The sequence below is a fragment of the Eriocheir sinensis genome, chromosome 11 (assembly GCF_024679095.1).
Source record: "Eriocheir sinensis breed Jianghai 21 chromosome 11, ASM2467909v1, whole genome shotgun sequence".
Taxonomy (NCBI): Eukaryota; Metazoa; Arthropoda; class Malacostraca; order Decapoda; family Varunidae; genus Eriocheir; species Eriocheir sinensis.
Genome location: NC_066519.1, coordinates 6,144,303 through 6,163,769, shown reverse-complemented (window position 1 = coordinate 6,163,769; position 19,467 = coordinate 6,144,303). Strand labels below are relative to the sequence as shown.

The 19,467-nt window shown below is 42.9% G+C and overlaps 1 protein-coding gene across 1 annotated transcript in view; it reads left to right on the top strand.

Annotated features, from left to right (window-relative positions):
• Window positions 1–19,467, top strand: part of LOC126996803 (ammonium transporter Rh type A-like) — a 120,450-nt gene that overhangs the window by 56,563 nt on the left and 44,420 nt on the right. The window contains exons 5-6 of the mRNA XM_050857665.1: window positions 43–206; window positions 3,584–3,721. Coding sequence (XP_050713622.1) covers window positions 43–206; window positions 3,584–3,721 — 302 coding nt within the window. The remainder of the gene's footprint in view (window positions 1–42; window positions 207–3,583; window positions 3,722–19,467) is intronic.

Below are 19,467 nucleotides of genomic sequence, written 5' to 3'. Positions count from 1 at the left end.
GGTCTGATTTTCTATGTAAATCTATGTAAATCTTCTCTCTAGGCACGTTGGTGTTGGTGGTGTCGCTAGCGGAGACGTGGCTGTGGCAACTGACTGGCGACGACCACAACCGAGCCCTCGTGAACGTAATGATGTCCTTCGCTGCAGCCGCCCCCGCCGCCTTCACCGCCTCCTCTATTGCCCACCCCAGAAGGAAGTTTTCAATGGTATGAGAGAGAGAGAGAGAGAGAGAGAGAGAGAGAGAGAGAGAGAGAGAGAGAGAGAGGGGGGGGGTTGGGATGTGTGGGGGGGGGTAGTGTTTGTGCTGTCTTGTGTGTCATTCTCCGTGGTTTGATCACGTGCTAGAGTCGTTATCACCAGCCAGTAACCTCCCCGAAAGAGCTCGAATAAATATATAAATTAATAAATGAGTAAATATATAAATAAATAGATGTATAGTGACGAATGTTTGGCTACTACTGATCTCACATCCACCCCCACCCCCCCACCCCCCCGCACCCCACCACACACACACACGGGGGACGGGACACATCCCGCCAAGTCATCCGGCACTCATTCAGTGTTGGAGGGCAGGGTCACGCTTTGATATTCTGATAACCAGCAGTACTGTATACCAATACGAGAACCATGAATTAATAAATCCCTCCCTATTTTTTTTCTCTGTGGATCTATCGATTAATCTATCTATATAACTAGCTAATTATTTATCTATATATCTGTATCTGTCAATCTCTCTCTCTCTCTCTCTCTCTCTCTCTCTCTCTCTCTCTTTCTATATAGATATATATATATATATATATATATATATATATATATATATATATATATATATATATATATATATATATACGGTTTCTATCCTTCTCTCTGTACCTTTATCTCCAGTTTCCTATCTGACCGTTCTATTTCTGCCGTGGTAGACGGTCACTGTTCTTCCCCTAAACCTATTAACAGTGGTGTCCCACAGGGTTCTGTCCTATCTCCCACTCTCTTACTGTTGTTCATTGATGATCTTCTTTCCAAAACGAACTGTCCTATCTATTCTTACGCCGATGACTCCACTCTGCATTACTCAACTTCTTTTAATAGAAGACCCACCCTACAGGAACTTAACAATTCAAGGCTGGAGGCAACAGAACGCTTAGCCTCAGACCTTACTATTATTTCCGATTAGGGCAAGAAGAACCTGGTGTCCTTCAACGCCTCAAAAACACAGTTTCTCCACCTATCTACTCGACACAATCTTCCAAACAACTATCCACTATTCTTTGACAACACTCAGCTATCACCTTCCTCAACACTAAACATCCTCGGTCTATTCTTAACTCAAAATCTCAACTGGAAACTTCATATCTCATCTCTTACTAAATCTGCTTCCTCGAGGCTGGGCGTTCTGTACCGTCTCCGCCAGCTCTTCTCCCCCGCACAGTTGCTATCCATTTACAGGGGCCTTGTCCGCCCTTGTATGGAGCATGCATCTCATGTGTGGGGGGGCTTCACTCACACAGCTCTCCTTAACAGAGTGGAGTCAAAGGCTCTTCGTCTCATCAGCTCTCCTCCTCATACTGATAGTCTTTTACCTTTCAAATTCCGCCGCCATGTTGCCTCTCTATCTTCTATCGATATTTTCATGCTGGCTGCTCTTCTGAACTTGCTAACTGCATGCCTCCTCTCTTCCCGCGGCCCCGCTGCACATGACTTTCTACTCATGCTCATCCCTATACTGTCCAAACCCCTTATGCAAGAGTCAACCAGCATCTTCACTCCTTCATCCCTCACGCTGGTAAACTCTGGAACAATCTTCCTTCATCTGTATTTCCTCCTGCCTACGACTTGAACTCTTTCAAGAGAAGGGTATCAGGACACCTCTCCTCCCGAAATTGACCTCTCGTTTTGGACACTCCTTTGACCTCTGTTCGGGAGAGGTGAGTAGCGGGCTTTTTTTTTTTATTTACGCCCTTGAACTGTATCCTTTGCTGTAAAAAAAAAAAAATATATATATATATATATATATATATATATATATATATATATATATATATATATATATATATACTCAACTTCTTTTAATAGAAGACCAACCCTTCAGGAACTTAACGACTCAAGGCTGGAGGCTGCAGAACGCTTAGCCTCAGACCTTAGTATTATTTCCGATAGGGGCAAGAAGAACCTGGTGTCCTTCAACGCCTCAAAAACACAGTTTCTCCACCTATCCACTCGACACAATCTTCCAAACAACTATCCCCTATTCTTTGACAACACCCAGCTATCACCTTCCTTTAGAAGCCACAGTTTCCCTATTCTCGAGCCACCGGAACTACGTTCTACCACCAACGTGAAGCTAACCCGACGCGTCGTCCGAGATGGAGGGTGAACGGGAGTCACAGTCACGTCCAGGAGGACATAAAAGCCGCCGAGGCTCGCGCCCCGTTCATATTGCCAGCATTGTGCATTGTATCCGCCGTTCCTCTTTTCTTCTTGCAGCGCCATCACTTTCAACCATCTTTCTTGGGGATATTGTTAAAGCACAAAGAACGCACACTGTAGTACTGAAAACACTAAGATCGCACACCAAAGCACAAATGCAATCGGACACGATCTCGAGTGCATGGATATTATCTCTACGAGTTAACAACGCGCACTGAGATAAGGGTTGCCAACATGCCACCCTTTCCTTAGAATACGGAATGCCATTTGCTCCGTGTTTGGCTGTCTGAATGAGATAAAATTCAGTATTTTATAACTAATGAGCGCATTTTTCGGAGAACCACAAAACCAGTCCATAAAGTTAAGTTTGTCAAGTGTCATCCTGAAATACGTGTAAAATACGCGTCGAAACGTCTCTCTCCCCTTCCTCCTGCCTTCACCAGCAGCGGCTGTCAGTCTTGGCAGGCTAGAGAAATTTTAGGGTTATCACCCGTTCCTTAAAATGTGGATTCGTTCTGTATTGGAGAATGGGATGTTGCGTTCCTTATATTTTTTTAGTTCATGGTGGCAACCCTAACTGAGACTTCCCATTGTTCTCTTTGAGCACTCTTGTCTTGCGAAAGAAAGGGAAACAACGCTCACGTCTTCGACTTGTACAGAAAACCATGCCAATCCTCGTCGAAAGACCGACTTGGTCGGCTAGGCTGACGTCAGCCGGTACAAAAAACCATGCCGGTCCCCGTCGAAAGGCCGACTTGGTCGGCTAGGTTGACGCCAGCCGATACAGTCGGTCTATCGGCATCCTCCCATCCCCTCTATGTGCCGTCACCCGGCAAGGGCGTGTAGTCCCTCCTCGGAGGGACGTACGCGTTTGACCCCGACGGCCCCCATATAGCCCGTGTCCCCACCCTTGATGTGGCGACAAATTAAAAAAAAAAATCTGCAAACAGGATGTTCGTATGCCAAGTCACCGCTCGTGAGCCAAGGCATGTCTTGTTATTTTGTTTTGCTCGTAAATCAAAACACTCGTTAACTAAGGCACTCGTAAATCGAGGTTTGACTGTATATCTTTGTATAGCCATCTGTGTAACTATGCAGCTATAATCCATCTGTGTGTATATTTATGTAAGCATCTCTTTTCCCTCACCTCCCGCAGAGCGACGTGGGCAGCGGCGTGCTGGGCGCGGTCGTAGCCGTGAGCTGCGTGGTGAACCTCATGCTTCTGCCGTACGGGGCACTGCTGCTGGGCTCGGCGGTGGGCGCTACCTGTGTGCTGGCCCGGCGCTTCCTCACGGTGAGGAGAGGAGGGATAATCCAGTCAATATGTGGTTCATCCCCCCAAAAAATGATACAAAAGATTTTCCAGTGGTTTCTGGTACCATTGAGTGTGCTGAATAACATACTTAAAATGTAGTGAAATTTTACTTTCAGAAATGTTTTTTTCAAGATGGCGTCCAAGACGACTGTCAGGAGCTTATAAGGGCTTCATCTCAATAATTATTAGGCATAGAAAAGTAGTTTCGGTGTCTAACCCTGTGTTTTAGGGGTCAAGGAATCAAACTGAATAGGTGAAATTAGAATTGGTTAACTATTTGATGCAAAATAATTCTCAGAACTGAAAATGTAAATTCTATACTTAACTGAGGGAGCACGTTTTACATATCAGAATAATTATAAGAAAAATAAAGTCATCATGGGAGTTCAAGCATATTCATCATCTTCATCTTCTAGTTCGAGTTGACCTCAGGTCTTCTGGAGTTGGCCTCAGGTTTTCAAGGTGTACAGACGTGTTCTATTTAGCTCTGGGTTGACTATGTCTTGTGGGAGCGAGAGGGAGGTGTGTGGAGACGTAACCGGTGGGGTGGTTAACGCAGGATCAAAGGGCACAGGGTCAATCGGCGCGCAGAAAATGACGTCAGCAGGTGGAGCGAAGAGAGATGAAATAGAAAACGAACGTATTCACGTCGAACGGTAACGCAAATAAAATCGAAAGTATTTGCGTCGAGCGGTAACTCAAATAGAATCTAAACAGGCTTTCATTGTCTTTGTCTTTGATTGACAAATATCGTATCCTCTATAGGTTTCTGTAGTGAATTTAACACACAAAGAAATTACGTACACACATCTTTTGGTAATCTTTCTTGCTTATACATATATAATTCACTTGACTGTCTATATATGCATATTCTAGACACAGTATAATAATATAAAACATACTAAATACCTTTTTGGCCACAATGGGAGAGCTTCAACCTTAAATCTAAGAATAATGGCTGCCTGTCCCTTTGTTATGGCTCACAGTAGTAAGCGTGGGATTGCCTTTGTAACGCCTCACATCTTGCTGTGTAATAATAATAAGTACAATGAAAACTATAAGCTTACATTCAAATCCTCTCTAACGAACATGATGCTACTCGATCCTCTTGCAATAAGATTCAGTAGTTTACCCTGTATACATAAATAAAATAAGACATTATAAAAAATTTATTCTTTTAAAGGTACACTTGCCTATATCTACTTACATTCCTTAAAAAATAAAAAAAACATACATAAGAAAATAAGGAATCTGCAAGAGACCAGTTGACCTACACGTGGTAGTTCCTGTAAAACTGTAAACTCTAAAATCTATCTCCATTCATAAATATACTGAGTGGCCCGACCCTTCGTATATTTTCCGCATGTGGCCCTCTGTGAGAAAAAGTTTAGGCACCCCTGACCTAGACAAACTAAGGGGCACATGCTTTCTCTAGAGCGTTGAATAGCCTACTTACAGACTTGCAGACAGATACTTAACAACTGCAAGGCATTGTGATTTGACATGAATAAACAACCCGTACACCACCGCGTCCGGCTGGCTACTGAGGCGTAAACCATAGCTGAATCCACCAACCTTCCACCTGATGACGTAGTGCGCCAGTTGGTTCAAAATTTGACGCGCTCTCCGGTAGACCCTATGTCCTTTGATCCTGGGTTGACGGTGGTGCAGCGGAGTGTGGAGGCGCGGCCAGTGGAGTGGCTGGCAGTGGTGCAGTGGCGTTGGTGAATTCTCTCTTGAAGAGAATAGAGGAGCTGGAGAAGACTGTGGAGGCCATGAGGGAGGAAAATCGAAACCTCCGTTCATCAAGTTCTCAGTCAGGCGATATACATAGTACACCATCTGAAGAACGGGGCTGGAAGGTGGTTGAAAACCGTGGGAGCCGCCTGAAGCTGAAGAAGTCCACTCCTGAGGGTGTGGAGTGCCTCAACTCCTTCCAGGCTCTCTCTGAACCGAGGGAGGAGGAGGCAGTGGAGGAGCAGGAGGTGAAGGAGAGGAGGGCAGATGACAAATCCCTGCCCAGAGGTAACATTTTGGTTGTAGGGGACAGCCAGGCTAGGTTTTCAGATAGGGCCTTCTGTGCTAGAGATAGGAGGCGTAGGACCCGGGTGTGTTTTCCAGGGGCGGGGATTAGGGATGTTAGCAATAGGGTAGAGGCGTGCATGGCTGGCGAGGGAGTCAAACCCATCGTCTGCCTGAGCGTGGGAGGGAACGACGAATATAGGCAGCCAGGCCGACAGAAGGTAGAGTTAGGCTCGCTCACTGGGCTCTACATTGGTTGCGGTTGGCGCCGAGGCGGGGACACCGTGGTGTGACGTCAATCTCAGGCAAGGGTGGTGGCCTGGCCGTGTCAGTTGGGGTCAGTTTAGGTGTGTGAAGTGTAGCGGTCTCACGAGCCAGCACTCCGTTTTCGTTCGGCGTGGGGAAACTCATTCGTTTTCCCTGGTGTTCATTTCTCACGCGTAGGATGCCTAGTACGTGTGCAGTGTTTGGTTGCCACTCGATTTATATAAAAGGTGGAAACATCACATTTCATTCGTTTCCGAAAGACGAAGAAACAAAGCAGAAGTGGATTGATGTGTGCAGAAGAAGAGATTTTATGAGTCCTGGCACTTCATATATTTGCAGCCGGCATTTTGAAGCTACAGCATACGACAGAAACCTTATGTATGAGCTACTTGAACTACCACTACCCTCAAGGCACAGAAGGCCGAGACCAGGGGCCTTACCCTGAGAGAGAGAGAGACGACAGTAATATATATTTTCATCCTGAATACAGAGCACGAGAGAGAGAGAGAGAGAGAGAGAGAGAGAGAGAGAGAGAGAGAGAGAGAGAGAGAGAGAGAGAGAGAGAGAGAGAGAGAGAGAGAGAGAGAGAGAGACGACAGTAAAATATACTTTCGTGCTGAATACAGAGCACAAGTAGTATCCATAAAATATCATGAGAGAGAGAGAGAGAGAGAGAGAGAGAGAGAGAGAGAGAGAGAGAGAGAGAGAGAGAGAGAGAGAGAGAGAGAGAGAGAGACGGATGAACTGAGGTAGTGGGCGAGAGCCGCTGATTTCTGGTAACTCTATGTCACTGGCTTGGCCTTGGTGGCAACTCTAAAGGCCCCCCACACACTATCATGCATGCATGTGCATTCATGGTGTTTGTGCATGCATAAACAGTGTGTGGGCATGACTGAAGGCATGCGCATGCGATTAAAGATGGATGATGTGGGTCCGACACGGTTGGATTTTTAACCGTCATTCATGACAGTTGCACATGCAAGCTGCCTCCCTATTCATCTTGAGTGGCTGAGCGACGCACTCATGAGTGACAGTGTGTGGCTAAAACCAATGATTGACGTGTTTGCGCAATCATGCATGAATGCGCATGTATGCATGATAGTGTGTGGGGGCCTTTAACCCTGTGATCGACGTCACTCTTTAGCCCCATCCATGTGCCTGGATAGGCAGGGCAGATAGCGAGCAGCTTCTGCGACGCTTCAGGGAGGCTCTGCGGAGGGTTTCGTGCAAGGGCGGGATTCCTGTGGTGTGTGGAGTTCTGCCAAGGAGGCATTTGGCTGTCCAGACTTATTGCATTAAACTGCAGGTTGGCAGATTATTGCAAAGCCAATGAATGGACATTTGTCAAGATTAAATGCATTTATTCTTGACATAATTGGAACATACATGATTATCCTGCAGGTTCCACCCCCAGTCTGTGACGTCCATACCCTCTGCTTTTCCCATCCAGACTATTATCTGATAGTAAGCTCTACGACAATAAAGTTTGGTAGCAGATTCGGTTGGGGTAGACTTTCTGTTGTTGTAAACGACGAAGCAGAGACAATTTTCTTGCTGAAGTCATTGTATCGCATTGTTGCAAGGGAATCCGTGTACTCGCCACCAAACAAGACAGCCATTACTTGGCACTCAAGTTCATCTATCACTTCTGTGGTTTGATATGGGATGGTGAATCCCTTGGCACAAGATCGAAGGAAAGAATTTTCTTTCTCAAATTTCCTGATAGTATTTTTGCTAACACCAAAAATCCTAGAGGTCGTGTCACAACCAGTAATGGCATGTATGAACAGCAGCTGAGAACGTGTCTCTTGTCCAAGGATTTATTTTAAGATGGTGATGTCATATACTTTACTACTACCATCATCTCTTGACTTGTGTGATCTGAAATATAGCCCCTTACTATCTCCCTTGGCATAGTGAAGAAACAAAACACCGATCAGCGTGGTGGTGTGCAGTAGTGATTTCTCCACTGCTGCCATTGCTATGTCAGCATCGGCATCCCCAGGTGCATTAAGAACAACACAATCCCTTTCTCTGAGCTCATCACTTATCATCTGGATGGGTCTCTGCTTATTAATATCACTTGACAGGAATTCTTCCTTCTTACCAGAGAACTTTGTGTCAGCATTGAAGCTCACAACGGGATGAGTATTGTGTCTTCTTCTCTGGTGCGTGTTGTCTTTAACAGTTGGCCCTCCCACATAGCCATCAAAGACAACAGTTGTTCCTGAACCATAATGGTGGATATGAGCTCAGCATATGACTTTGCTATTTTACCATATCTTTCTCAGTCTTGCCATGGTATTCTGTGAAGGAGTGATCCGCCATCAAGGACATGGCACTCAGTTTATGGGACTGAATCTCTGATGGCATCTCTTGCCTGATCGCTTATTGCATGTGCTAATTGTGGCTTATCAGCTTTTCTGAAGATATTTCTTGCCTCAAAGAGGGAAGGAGGGAAAGGACTAACTTCGTAACACATTGCTTCCTCCAGTGACAGATCTGCAGTTTGAGAGACAACCACGAAACGTTAGAACAGAAGTGAAGAGTCAATGGCTCGATCAGGGGCACCCTTGACAGCAGTATCATGTTCATGCACATTCACTCCTTCCTCAGCCACATTAGTGACAATGTTCCTTAAAAGAGGGGTCTGGGGAGAATAGTGAATGAATGAGAAGTTTGTACCTGACCTTCTCCAAGTCAGCAGCAGCTCTCTTCATACTTGCCGCAATCAAATCCTTGTGCTGCTCAGATGTTATGTATGGCAAGTTTGTTAACTCCTGCATTGAGATGTCGTACTCTGCTGTTTTAGGTTGTGACATAGTCCAAAGGGCTTTCTGATTTTCAGCCATTCCACTTCCCCGTGTCATACCTCCAGTGGTCTTCATTGCCCTCATCAATGCTGTCTCGATGACAAGATCCGCACTGAGGCCTGCCTAAAACTTGCTGCTGCGAAAAATAACGTGAAACCCTCTTCAAATTTCTTGTATACTTATGGGTGGCTGATGTGAAGTTGAGCCATCTCTTGTACATAGAAGTAAGCTGATTTTAAGAAGTTGTAATGTCCAGCCGACCATCAGGATCCACCGGTAAGAAGCCTACCGGCGCAATAAGCCACGACGTAAATTTTCTTTTAAAAAGCTGCAGCGAATATTAGCAAACAATCAGAAACAGCACGACGGAAAGTGAAAACTTTTAGTGCCTTTGCAGAGCAATTATGACATGAAAAAAGGTAAGGGTACAGTATAACTCCGACGCCTTAATTTTGGTCTATTTTCTTCCAAACCTTCACAAAACCCTCTGCATACATATAATACATTAATAAAAAGTGGCGGACAGATACCGCCACCTGTTTTAGGGTGGTTAGCGATGGTGGTAGGTAGTGAAAAGGAATATACATACATTTGTTTTGGTGGCGGCGCGGACATTGGGAGGTGAGCAGTGTTGCCAACGATCCGGTTAGCAATGGTACGCTAGGTTACCTTTGTACGCTTAGTTAGCGATTAGCCTACGCATGTGAAACTAGGTCCACCACGCGTGTTTTTTTTTTTTTTTTTGAACACGCACCTTTACCTAATACTATACCGGACCCAAACCTTCACAAAACCCTTTGGGTAAAGATGCGTGTTCTAAAAAAAAAAAATAACCACGCGTGGTGGACCTGGTCTCACATGCGTGGGCTAATCGCTAACCAAGCGTTGGATCGTTGGCAACACTGCTCACCTCCCAGTGGCCGCCGCCACCACCAAATCATGTAGGTAGGCCTTTTCACTACCATCGCTAACCACCCAAAACAGGTGGCGGTATTAGTCCGCCACTTTCTAATAATGTATTAAATGTATACAAATGATTTTGTAAAGGTTTGGAAGAAAATAGACCAAAATTAAGGCGCCGGAGCTATACTGAACCTTTACCTGAAAAAATAAACAAAGTGCCTTTATAACTTTATAACTTTATAACGGTGGCCGAAGTGATAGCGTACTGGACCCACATTCGCCGCGTGATGGACGACGCGGGTTCGAATCCCCACGCTACCACTCGGATTTTTCAGTCACCGCCGAGTGGCTTAAAACTACCCACATGCTGTCCTGAAGACCACCCATCAACCCGGACTCTAGAGGAAGCCGTCCAAGCGAATCAAGAACGAGTTCCGGGGGGCAGCATGAGCCAACGCAAGATGGCGCCACTATAAACACTCGCCTGCGCCAGAAAGGGCTGGGCCGACCATCAGGCCCCAGCTTGAAGAATCGTTGGCCCGACCTTCAGGCCCCAACGGGAATATGCCTACCGGCGCAATAGGCAACAACGTAAAAAAAAAAAATAATAAAAAAATAAAAAAAAAAACTGCCTATTCATATGAGTTGCCTTTCAGATATTATAAAATTTGCAAATTTCAAAATTTTGGTGTATCCTACTTAAGAATAGGATTTTTTTTTCGCTCCCATTGGTCACATATTTAACCAATGGCAAATTCATTTATCAAGTGTGATATATCGGCCCGTAAAACATAGGTTTAGACATCAAAACCACCATCTTAGCTTCTTAGGATGAATAGTTAGTGAGCTATAGCCATTGTAAGCTCTCGGCAGCTACATTAGACGCCATATTGAGTATATACCATTTTCGGAAGTTGGATATCACCATGTTTTTTAGTATGCCATGAGGCATGCTCAATGGTACCAGAATCCGTTGAGAAACCTTTTGTATCAATTTTTTTGAGGTTAGTGGGTAATTTTTGGCATATTGACTGGACTAGGAGGGATGGAAGGGCTTGAGAGGAAAGCAAGAAATCATGAATGTACGAAAGGCTCTTCTGTCTTTGCTAACTCCTTTGAGTTTCCTGATTACATGAGTACAGCCCTCCCTCCACTTCGCAAGTCGATTCATCCCTCTGCTGTCCAACTATTTAGTGCTTAAGACGGACGGTTTTTCACTTCTTCCCTGTGTGGCAGTCGTAGTTCACCTGTGGCAGAGGCAAGGTGATGCTGTTCTATGAAATGCTGCAGACGAAGCGTACAGGAAAAAACTCGTGTGAAGACATGCCTTCTAGACAGCCTACCGCGCGGCCATTCCATCGTACGGGAAAAAACGCTCATGTGAAGACATGCCTAAGCCCGTCTGGCTGCCTACTTTCCCCTATCTCATATACCGTAAAAAGTAGACATGAGGGAGGCGGTGGCTGAGTGGTTAGCGTGTCGGTCTCGCATTCACCGCGTCGTGGATGATGTGGGTTCGAATCCGTCGTTAGCACCTGGGATTTTCCAGTCACCACCGAGTGGCCTAAGACTACCCACATGTTGTCCTGAAGACCACCTATCAATTCGGACTCTAGAGAAACTGTCAAAGAAAAACAAGGATGAGTTCCGGTGGGCAGCATGAGCCAAGAATAGATGGCGCCACTATAAAAACTTGCCTGCGCCATTGTCAAGGTTCCAGAGTTGGGTGCTGTAATCGGAAGGTGATAACAACAAACAAGATAAATGGTTAGTCACCAATTTACTTTAAATAAAGTAATGAAACCCACAACAAGCCTCACAAAAACTGAGGTCTCCAACACGAAGGCCTCAGCACGCCGGACTCAGCAATGACCCTTTTGCACGGCTTCTTCCTCTTCTGGGCGTCCCGTCCTCTGAGAAGCAATGACGAGGCAGCACAGCTTCGTCCTTGAGGTGGTGTAGACGTGGTAGACGAGGGAGGCGCAGGCACCCTAAACACTCAGCCACCGCCTCCCCTACTGTCCTGCTAAGAAGTAACTGAATCACCAATAATTATTTTGCTTTCAGTTTTTCACATTATCAAATTGCCAATCTTTGTATCGTCCAGTCAACAGTCTTTAAATTTTCTCGGACCACCATATTCTTGTGACACTGGCTCTCGTACGCCACCCAACGAACCTGATGAGCGTTTTCGTTTTGTAGCTCCCGAAAGGACTTAGACCGGCCCATTGTACTGAAAGTCACGTATATCATGTTCTGCTGGAAAATAATTGAGTCTCTAATCATTTTGCCCTGCACTATTCACCTTATCAAACTGACAATCTCTCAATCGTCCGGTTACCAGGCTTTTTATCCCTCGAAAGTCAATCTTTGTATTTTATATCAATCGTCTATGTGTCGTTACATCAGAAGTCAGACGTATTTTGTTTTTCAGTCGTCTTTGTGTCGTTATATCAATCGTCTTTGTGTCATTAAATCAAAAGTCAGACGTATTTTGTCTTTCAGTTGTCTTTGTGTCGTTATATCAATCGTTTTAGTGTAGTTATAAAAAGTCAAACATATTTTGTCTTTCAATCGTCTGTGTCGTTATATCAATTGTTTTAGTGTAGTTATATAAAAGGTCACACGTATTTTGTCTTTCAATCGTCTGTGTCGTTATATCAATTGTTTTAGTGTAGTTATACAAAAAGTCACAAATATTTTGTCTTTCAGTCGTCTGTGTCGTTATATCAATCGTCTCTGTGTAATTATAAAATGTCACACGTAATTTGTCTTTCAATAGTCTTTGTGTAGTTATTTAAAAAGTCACACATATCTTGTCTTTCAATCGTCGAGTCACAAGCCTTTTCATCCACCGAGCGTAAGTCTTTGTGTCATTATATCAAATTTCACACGTATTTTATCTTCATTGAAAATAATTAACCCTCCAATAACAAAGCCGTCGATTTTCCACATTATAAAACTTCTGATCTTTGCATCATCAAGCCACCAGTCCGTATACGTCCTCGGATCACCAATCTTCGAGTCGTCAGTCAAATTAGCAAATGAGCTTCGTGTGGTTCCCTTCAAGGACACCCCCATCATGAAACGGACGAGAGGCATTAGTGGCTGCAATTCAAACCGTGAGGGACACCGCGTATGTGAGCTGATAGTCCTGGGGCAGACTCTTAATGGCAATATCTCGATATCGATTAAGGATTCGAAGTTATCACAGTCCTCATTGCAGATGGCCAGGAGTCCAGAGAGAAAAACGTATATTCATTAACCTCTCATTCCTCGTGTGTGAGTGTGGCGGTCTGCTGTGTGCGTGTAGGGTGTGTGGAATAATTTGATAACTAGCTTTAAGGTGTGGGGAGGGAGGGGAGATGTGGGTGTGCGGGGGGGAGATGGATGTGTGGGAGGGGAAAAGGTATGTGTGTGTGTGACTGGAGGGTATGTGGGGTGTGTGGACTTGAGTGAGGGGGAGATTGGGTGGGGGGATGGGGGGTAGTCTCATTTCCTCGTCTCTTGTTTCATTTCCTCGTCTCTTGTTTCATTTCCTCGTCTCTTGTTTCATTTCCTCGTCTCTTGTTTCATTTCCTCGTCTCTTGTTTCATTTCCTCGTCTCTTGTTTCATTTCATCGTCTCTTGTTTCATTTCCTCGTCTTTTCTTTCCTCTTCATTGCCTCTTGCTTTCTTCCCTCGTATCTTTATAAATTTTCTTCCTTATGGTTTCATTTTTTCGTCTCCTGTTTCATTTCCTCGTCTCTTGTTTCATTTCCTCGTTTATTGTTTCATATCCACGACTCCTGTTCCATTTCTTCGTCTCCTGTTCCATTTCCTCGTCTCTTGTTTCATTTCCTCGTTTATTGTTTCATATCCACGACTCCTGTTCCATTTCTTCGTCTCCTGTTTCATTTCCTCGTCTCTTGTTTCATTTCCTCGTTTATTGTTTCATATCCACGACTCCTGTTCCATTTCTTCGTCTCCTGTTTCATTTACTCGTCTCCGGTTCATTTTATCGTCTCCTGTTTCATTTCCTCGTCTCTTGTTTCATTTCCTCGTTTATTGTTTCATATCCACGACTCCTGTTCCATTTCTTCGTGTCCTGTTTCATTTACTCGTCTCCGGTTCATTTTATCGTCTCCTGTTTCATTTCCTCGTCTCTTGTCTCATTTCCTCTTCTATTTTTTTTTTTTGTTTCTTCGTCTCCTGTTTCATTTCCTCCTCTGTTTCATTCTCTCGTCTCCTGTTTAATTTCCTCGCCTCTTGTTTCATTTCCTCGTATATTGTTTTATTTCCTCGTCCTGTTTCATTTCCTCGTCTGCCGTTTCATTTCCTCGTCTCCTGTTTTATTTCCTCGTCTCCTGCTTCATTTCCTTGTCTCCTGTTTCATTTCCTCATCTCCTGTTTCATTTCCTCATCTCCTGTTTCATTTCCTTGTCTCCAGTTTTATTTCCTCGTCTCCTGTTTCATTTCCTCGTCTCTTGTTTCATTTCCTCATCTCCAGTTTTATTTCCTCGTCTCCTGTTTCATTTCCTCGTCTCCTGTTTCATTTCCTCGTCTCTTGTTTCATTTCTTCGTCTCTTGTTTTCTTTCCTCGTCTCCGGTTTCATTTCACCCCCTCCTGTTTCATTTATTTGTCTTTTGTTTCATTTCCTCTTCTCTTCTTTTCTTTTCCTCTCTTTCGTGTCATTTTCTCGTCTCCTGTTTCATTTCCTCGTCTCTTGTTTCATTTCTTCGTCTCCTGTTTCATATCCTCGCCTCGTATTTCTTTTCCTCGTTTCCTGTTTCTTTTCCTCGTCTTCTGCTTCATTTCCTCGTCTCCCGTTTTATTTTCTCGTCTTTTAATTCATTTTCTCGTCTCTTGTTCAATTTTCTCCTCTCTTGTTTCATTTCCTCGTCTCTTGTTTCATTTCTTCGTCTCCTGCTTCATTTCCCCGCCTATTGTTTAATTTCTTTGTTCCCCGCCTATTGTTTAATTTCTTTGTCTCTTTCCTTTTAATTTTCTCTTGTTTTCTTCAATCGTATCTTTATATTTTTTTCCCAATAGTTTCATTTCCTCCTTTACCGTTTCATTTCTTCTGCTCTTGTTTTCTTTTCTTTTCCTCGTTTCCTGTTTCTTTTCTTCGTCTCCTGTTTTTTTTTCCTCGTCTCATGTTTCTTTCCTCGCCTCTTATTTCATTTCCTTGTTTCCTGTTTCATTTCTTCCCCTCCTGTTTCATTTCCTCGCCTCCTGTCTCATTTCCTCGTCTCCTGTTTCATTCCATCCCCTTTTGTTTCATTTCCTCGCCTTTTGTTTCACTTCCTCGCCTCCTGTTTCATTTCCTCGTCTCCTGTTTCATTTCCTTCCCGCTTGTTTCATTTTTATCAATCCTGCTTCATTTTTTCGTCTCCTGTTTCATTTTCTCGCCTCCTGTTTTATTTCAATGTCTCTTTTTTTAATTTCCTCGCCTCCTGTTTTATTTCAATGTCTCTTTTTTTTAATTTCCTCGCCTCCTGTTTCATTTCCTCATCTCTTGTCTCATTTCCTCGCCTCCTGTTTTATTTCAATGTCTCTTTTTTTAATTTCCTCGCCTCCTGTTTCATATCCTCGCCTCCTGTTTTATTTCAGTGTCTCTTTTTTTTTATTTCCTCGCCTCCTGTTTCATTTCCTCGTCTCCTGTTTCATTTTCTCGTCTCCTGTTTCCTTTCTTCGCCTCCTGTTTTATTTCATTGTCTCTTTTTTTCATTTCCTCGCCTCCTGTTTCATTTCATCGCCTCCTGTTTCGTTTCCTCGTCTCTTGTTTCATTTCCTCGCCTCCTGTTTCATTTCCTCGTCTCTTGTTTCATTTCCTCGTCTCTTGTTTCATTTCCTCGTCTCTTGTTTCATTTCCTCGTCTCTTGTTTCATTTCCTCGTCTCTTGTTTCATTTCCTCACTTCCCATTTTAGCCTCCTGTTTCATTTCCTCGTCTCCTGTTTCATTTCCTCGTCTCCTGTTTCTATTTCCTGTCTCTAACATTTCCTCGTCTCCTGTTTCATTTCCTAGCCTCCTGTTTCATTTCCTCGTCTCCTGTTTCCATTTTCGTCTCCCTGTTTTTCTTTCGCCTCCTGTTTTATTTCATTGTCTCTTTTTTTCATTTCTGCCTCCTGTTTCATTTCCTGCCTCCTGTTTCATTTCCCTCCTGTTTCATTTCCTCGCCTCCTGTTTCATTTCCTAGCCTCCTGTTTCATTTCCTCGCCTCCTGTTTATTTCCTAGCCTCTGTTTCATTTCCTAGCCTCTGTTTCATTTCCTCGCCTTCTGTTCATTTCCTTCCTGTTTCATTTCCTCGCCTCCTGTTTCATTTCCTCGTCTCCTGTTTCTATTTCTCGCCTCCTGTTTCATTTCTCGTCTCTTGTTTCATTTCCTCGTCTCTTGTTTCATTTCCTCGCTCCTGTTTCATTACCTCGTCTTGTTTCATTTATTCTCTCTTCCTTTCCTCTTTTTCTTCCATCGTATCTTGTTATTTTTTTCGTTATAGTTTCGTTTCCTCGTCCTGTTTCATTTCTTCTCTTTTTTTTCTTTCTTCGTGTTCTTCCTTTCCTCGTCTCATGTTTCATTTCCTCGCCTCTTATTTCATTTCCCTCCTTGTTTCATTTCCTTGTCTCTTGTCTCATTTCTCGTCTCTTGTTTCGTTTCCTCGTCTTTTGTTTCTTTCCTCGCCTGTTTCATTTCTTCGTCTCTTTTTTATTTTCGTCTCCTGTTTCATTTTCGTCTCCTGTTTCATTTCCTCGTCTTTTTATTTTCGTCTCCTGTTTCATTTCCCGCCTCCGTTTCATTTCCTCGTCTCTTTTTAATTTTCTCGTCTCCTGTTTCATTTTTATCGTTCTGTTTCATTTCCTCGTCCGTTGTTTCATTTCCTCGTCTTTTGCTTCATTTTCCTGTCTCTTGATCCATTTCCTCGTCTCTTGTTTCTTTCCTCGTCTCTTGTTTGTTTTCTCGTCTCCTGTTTCATTTCCTCGCCTATATTCGTTTTTAATATCTCGTAATTTTGTTCATTGCATTACCTGTAGTCTCTTTCCTGCACCCTAATGCATTCCCTTTTCTATTGTTCTGATTTCTTTTGTCTTTAATCCAATGCTTTTTTCCTGTCCCCTGTATCATTTCATATTTTCTCCCATTTTTCTTATTTCACTTTATTTTCCTTTTCTTTGTCCCACTTTCATTCCACTTTTCATTCATAGCACTTTCTTTAATTTTCTTTTCTGTTCTTTTCATTCCTTTGTCTTTGATCCACGTCTTCTCTTGTTCCACGTTCGGTTTTTCGTCTTAAGTAATTCATGTTTTTATTCTAATGTTGCTCTTTTTCTAAATCTTTGCCCCAATTATTACATATTATTTTATTTATTTTGTAGCTCTCTCTCTCTCTCTCTCTCTCTCTCTCTCTCTTCTCTCTCTCTCTCTCTCTCTCTCTCTCAGATTTTTCGTTCATTTTCCTTCTTCGGGTCTTGTTTTTTTATATTTGTTTCTTTAAGGTCTCTATGGGTTGGTTGGTTATTTTCATCGATTCTATTTCAGTTCTTTTTCGTCTTGTGCTTTGTCTTTCCTTCCTTCTTGTTTGTGTCTTATTACCCTTTGTTGTAGGTTTCTACTTGCGTGGTGGGTTTGTTTTTCTCTTCCCTCTTGTTTCAGTGTGTTTCTTTCCTACTTGTTCTGTATTTATTTTTCTCTTTGTTCCACTGTTCTTTTTTCCTCCACTTGTCAGGGTTTTCATGCATATTTGGTTTCCTAATGCTTATTCTCTCTGTACTCTTCTTTCCTCTTGTCTTTCGTTTTTCCCTCGTCCCTTTTTGTATTCTTTTTCCTCATGTCCAGTTCCTATGTGTGCTTTGTTTTGCATCTCTATCTTCCCCATGTTCCAGAGTTCTCCTTTCTCCTCTGTCAGCTCCTTTAGCAGAGCGGCGTCTGGCATGTGGGCGACGTGTCCGGCGTGGGAGTGGCGCACGGGCTGGTAGGTGTGCTCGGGGGCTTGATGGGCGTGTTGATGGCCGCCTGTGCAACGGACAGAAGCATCTTTTACAGCTGGCCAGGTACATGTGTGTGGACAGGGGTGGGGGTAGGGGGGATGTATACTTGTACTTCGTAACTCTTCCTTCCTTCCTTCCTTCCAACCGAGGCTACGCACTACCCACTTACATACACACATACATACTTCGCTACTGCTGCCTTATCAATCCTTTCCTTCTTACCAACCTTCCTACTGTACCCACCCAGCTGTGTGCAACGCACTACCTCTGCTCATTTCACCTACGCCTTCTTCTCCCTTCACCCGTGCAGTGCCTATCATCCTACCTTCCTACAACTTCTTGCCTCCCAACCTTCCTATCTACCTGTTTGCATGCATACCCACCTATCTACATGTACGCCCATTTACCTCACTACCTCACCACATCCCGTGCAGTGTCTATTTATATTATCCTCTGCCATGGCGCCGCGTCAGAGCTACCAGTTCCCATGAGGTGGTAAGCTATTTCGTGGTATTGGCTCCAGGGGAAGGCTGCTCAGCCCTCGTGCAGGCTGCCCACCAGTTGGGTCCGCCCTGCTCACTGCCCTGCCCTCGCCTCGTCGCTGGCACTCTTTTACTGGAGTCAGTTGAGGAAGCAGAATTTTGAGGTTGTCAAGGATTTGGCCAGGTTTTGGTGAGTCTTCCTCTCGTATGCAGCTGAGGGTAGGTGTGTTGAAGGTGTGTGGAAAGAGGCAGGGGCTATGCTGGAGGTGTGTGTGGGGTGGTATTGTGTGGGTGTAATGATAACCAGCCAGGGAGTACATATTCAGGTATTGTGTTAGGTACATATTTTACAGAATGTGTGTGTGTGTGTGTGTGTGTGTGTGTGTGTGTGTGTGTGTGTGTGTGTGTGTGTGTGTGTGTGTCATGCATGTATGTATAATAATAGTAATAATAATAATAATAATAATGTAATAATCAATAATGATAATAATAATAATAATATATGTATGTATATGTAATAATAATAATAATAATAATAATAATAATAATAATAACAGCAACATCAATCACCAATAATAATAAATATGTATAATAATAACCTAAGTATATTAATATATACCAATAATAGTAATAACTAATAATAATAATCATCATCATCATCATCTGTCCATCATCATCATCATCATCATCATCATCATCATCATCATCATCATCATACCATCTATCATCACCATACATCATCATCATCATACGTCATCATCATCATCAATATCATCATCATCATCATCATCATCATCATCATCATCCTCCATCATCATAATAATAATAATAATAATAGTCAATAATAATAATAATAACTAATAGTAACAAATAATAATAATAATAACATGGTAATAATAACACCAATAATAATAATAATAATACACACATAATAATAATAAATAGCTCAATAATAATAATAATAATAATAATAATAATAACGGTAATAATAATAATAACAACATTAACAATAATAACAATAATAATAATAATAACAATTAATATGTATAAATAATAATAATAATAATAATAATAATAATAATAATAATAATAATAATAATAATAATAATAACGGTAATAATAACAATAAAAGTTTTATTTCTCACTGATTTTTGCACAAACAATAATATATAGTAATAATGCCCGCATAACTTGTATGTATGTTTGTATATTCGCCTATTCATCTACCTGTACTTTCTCTGTATCTGTCTATCTATCCATTTATCTATCTA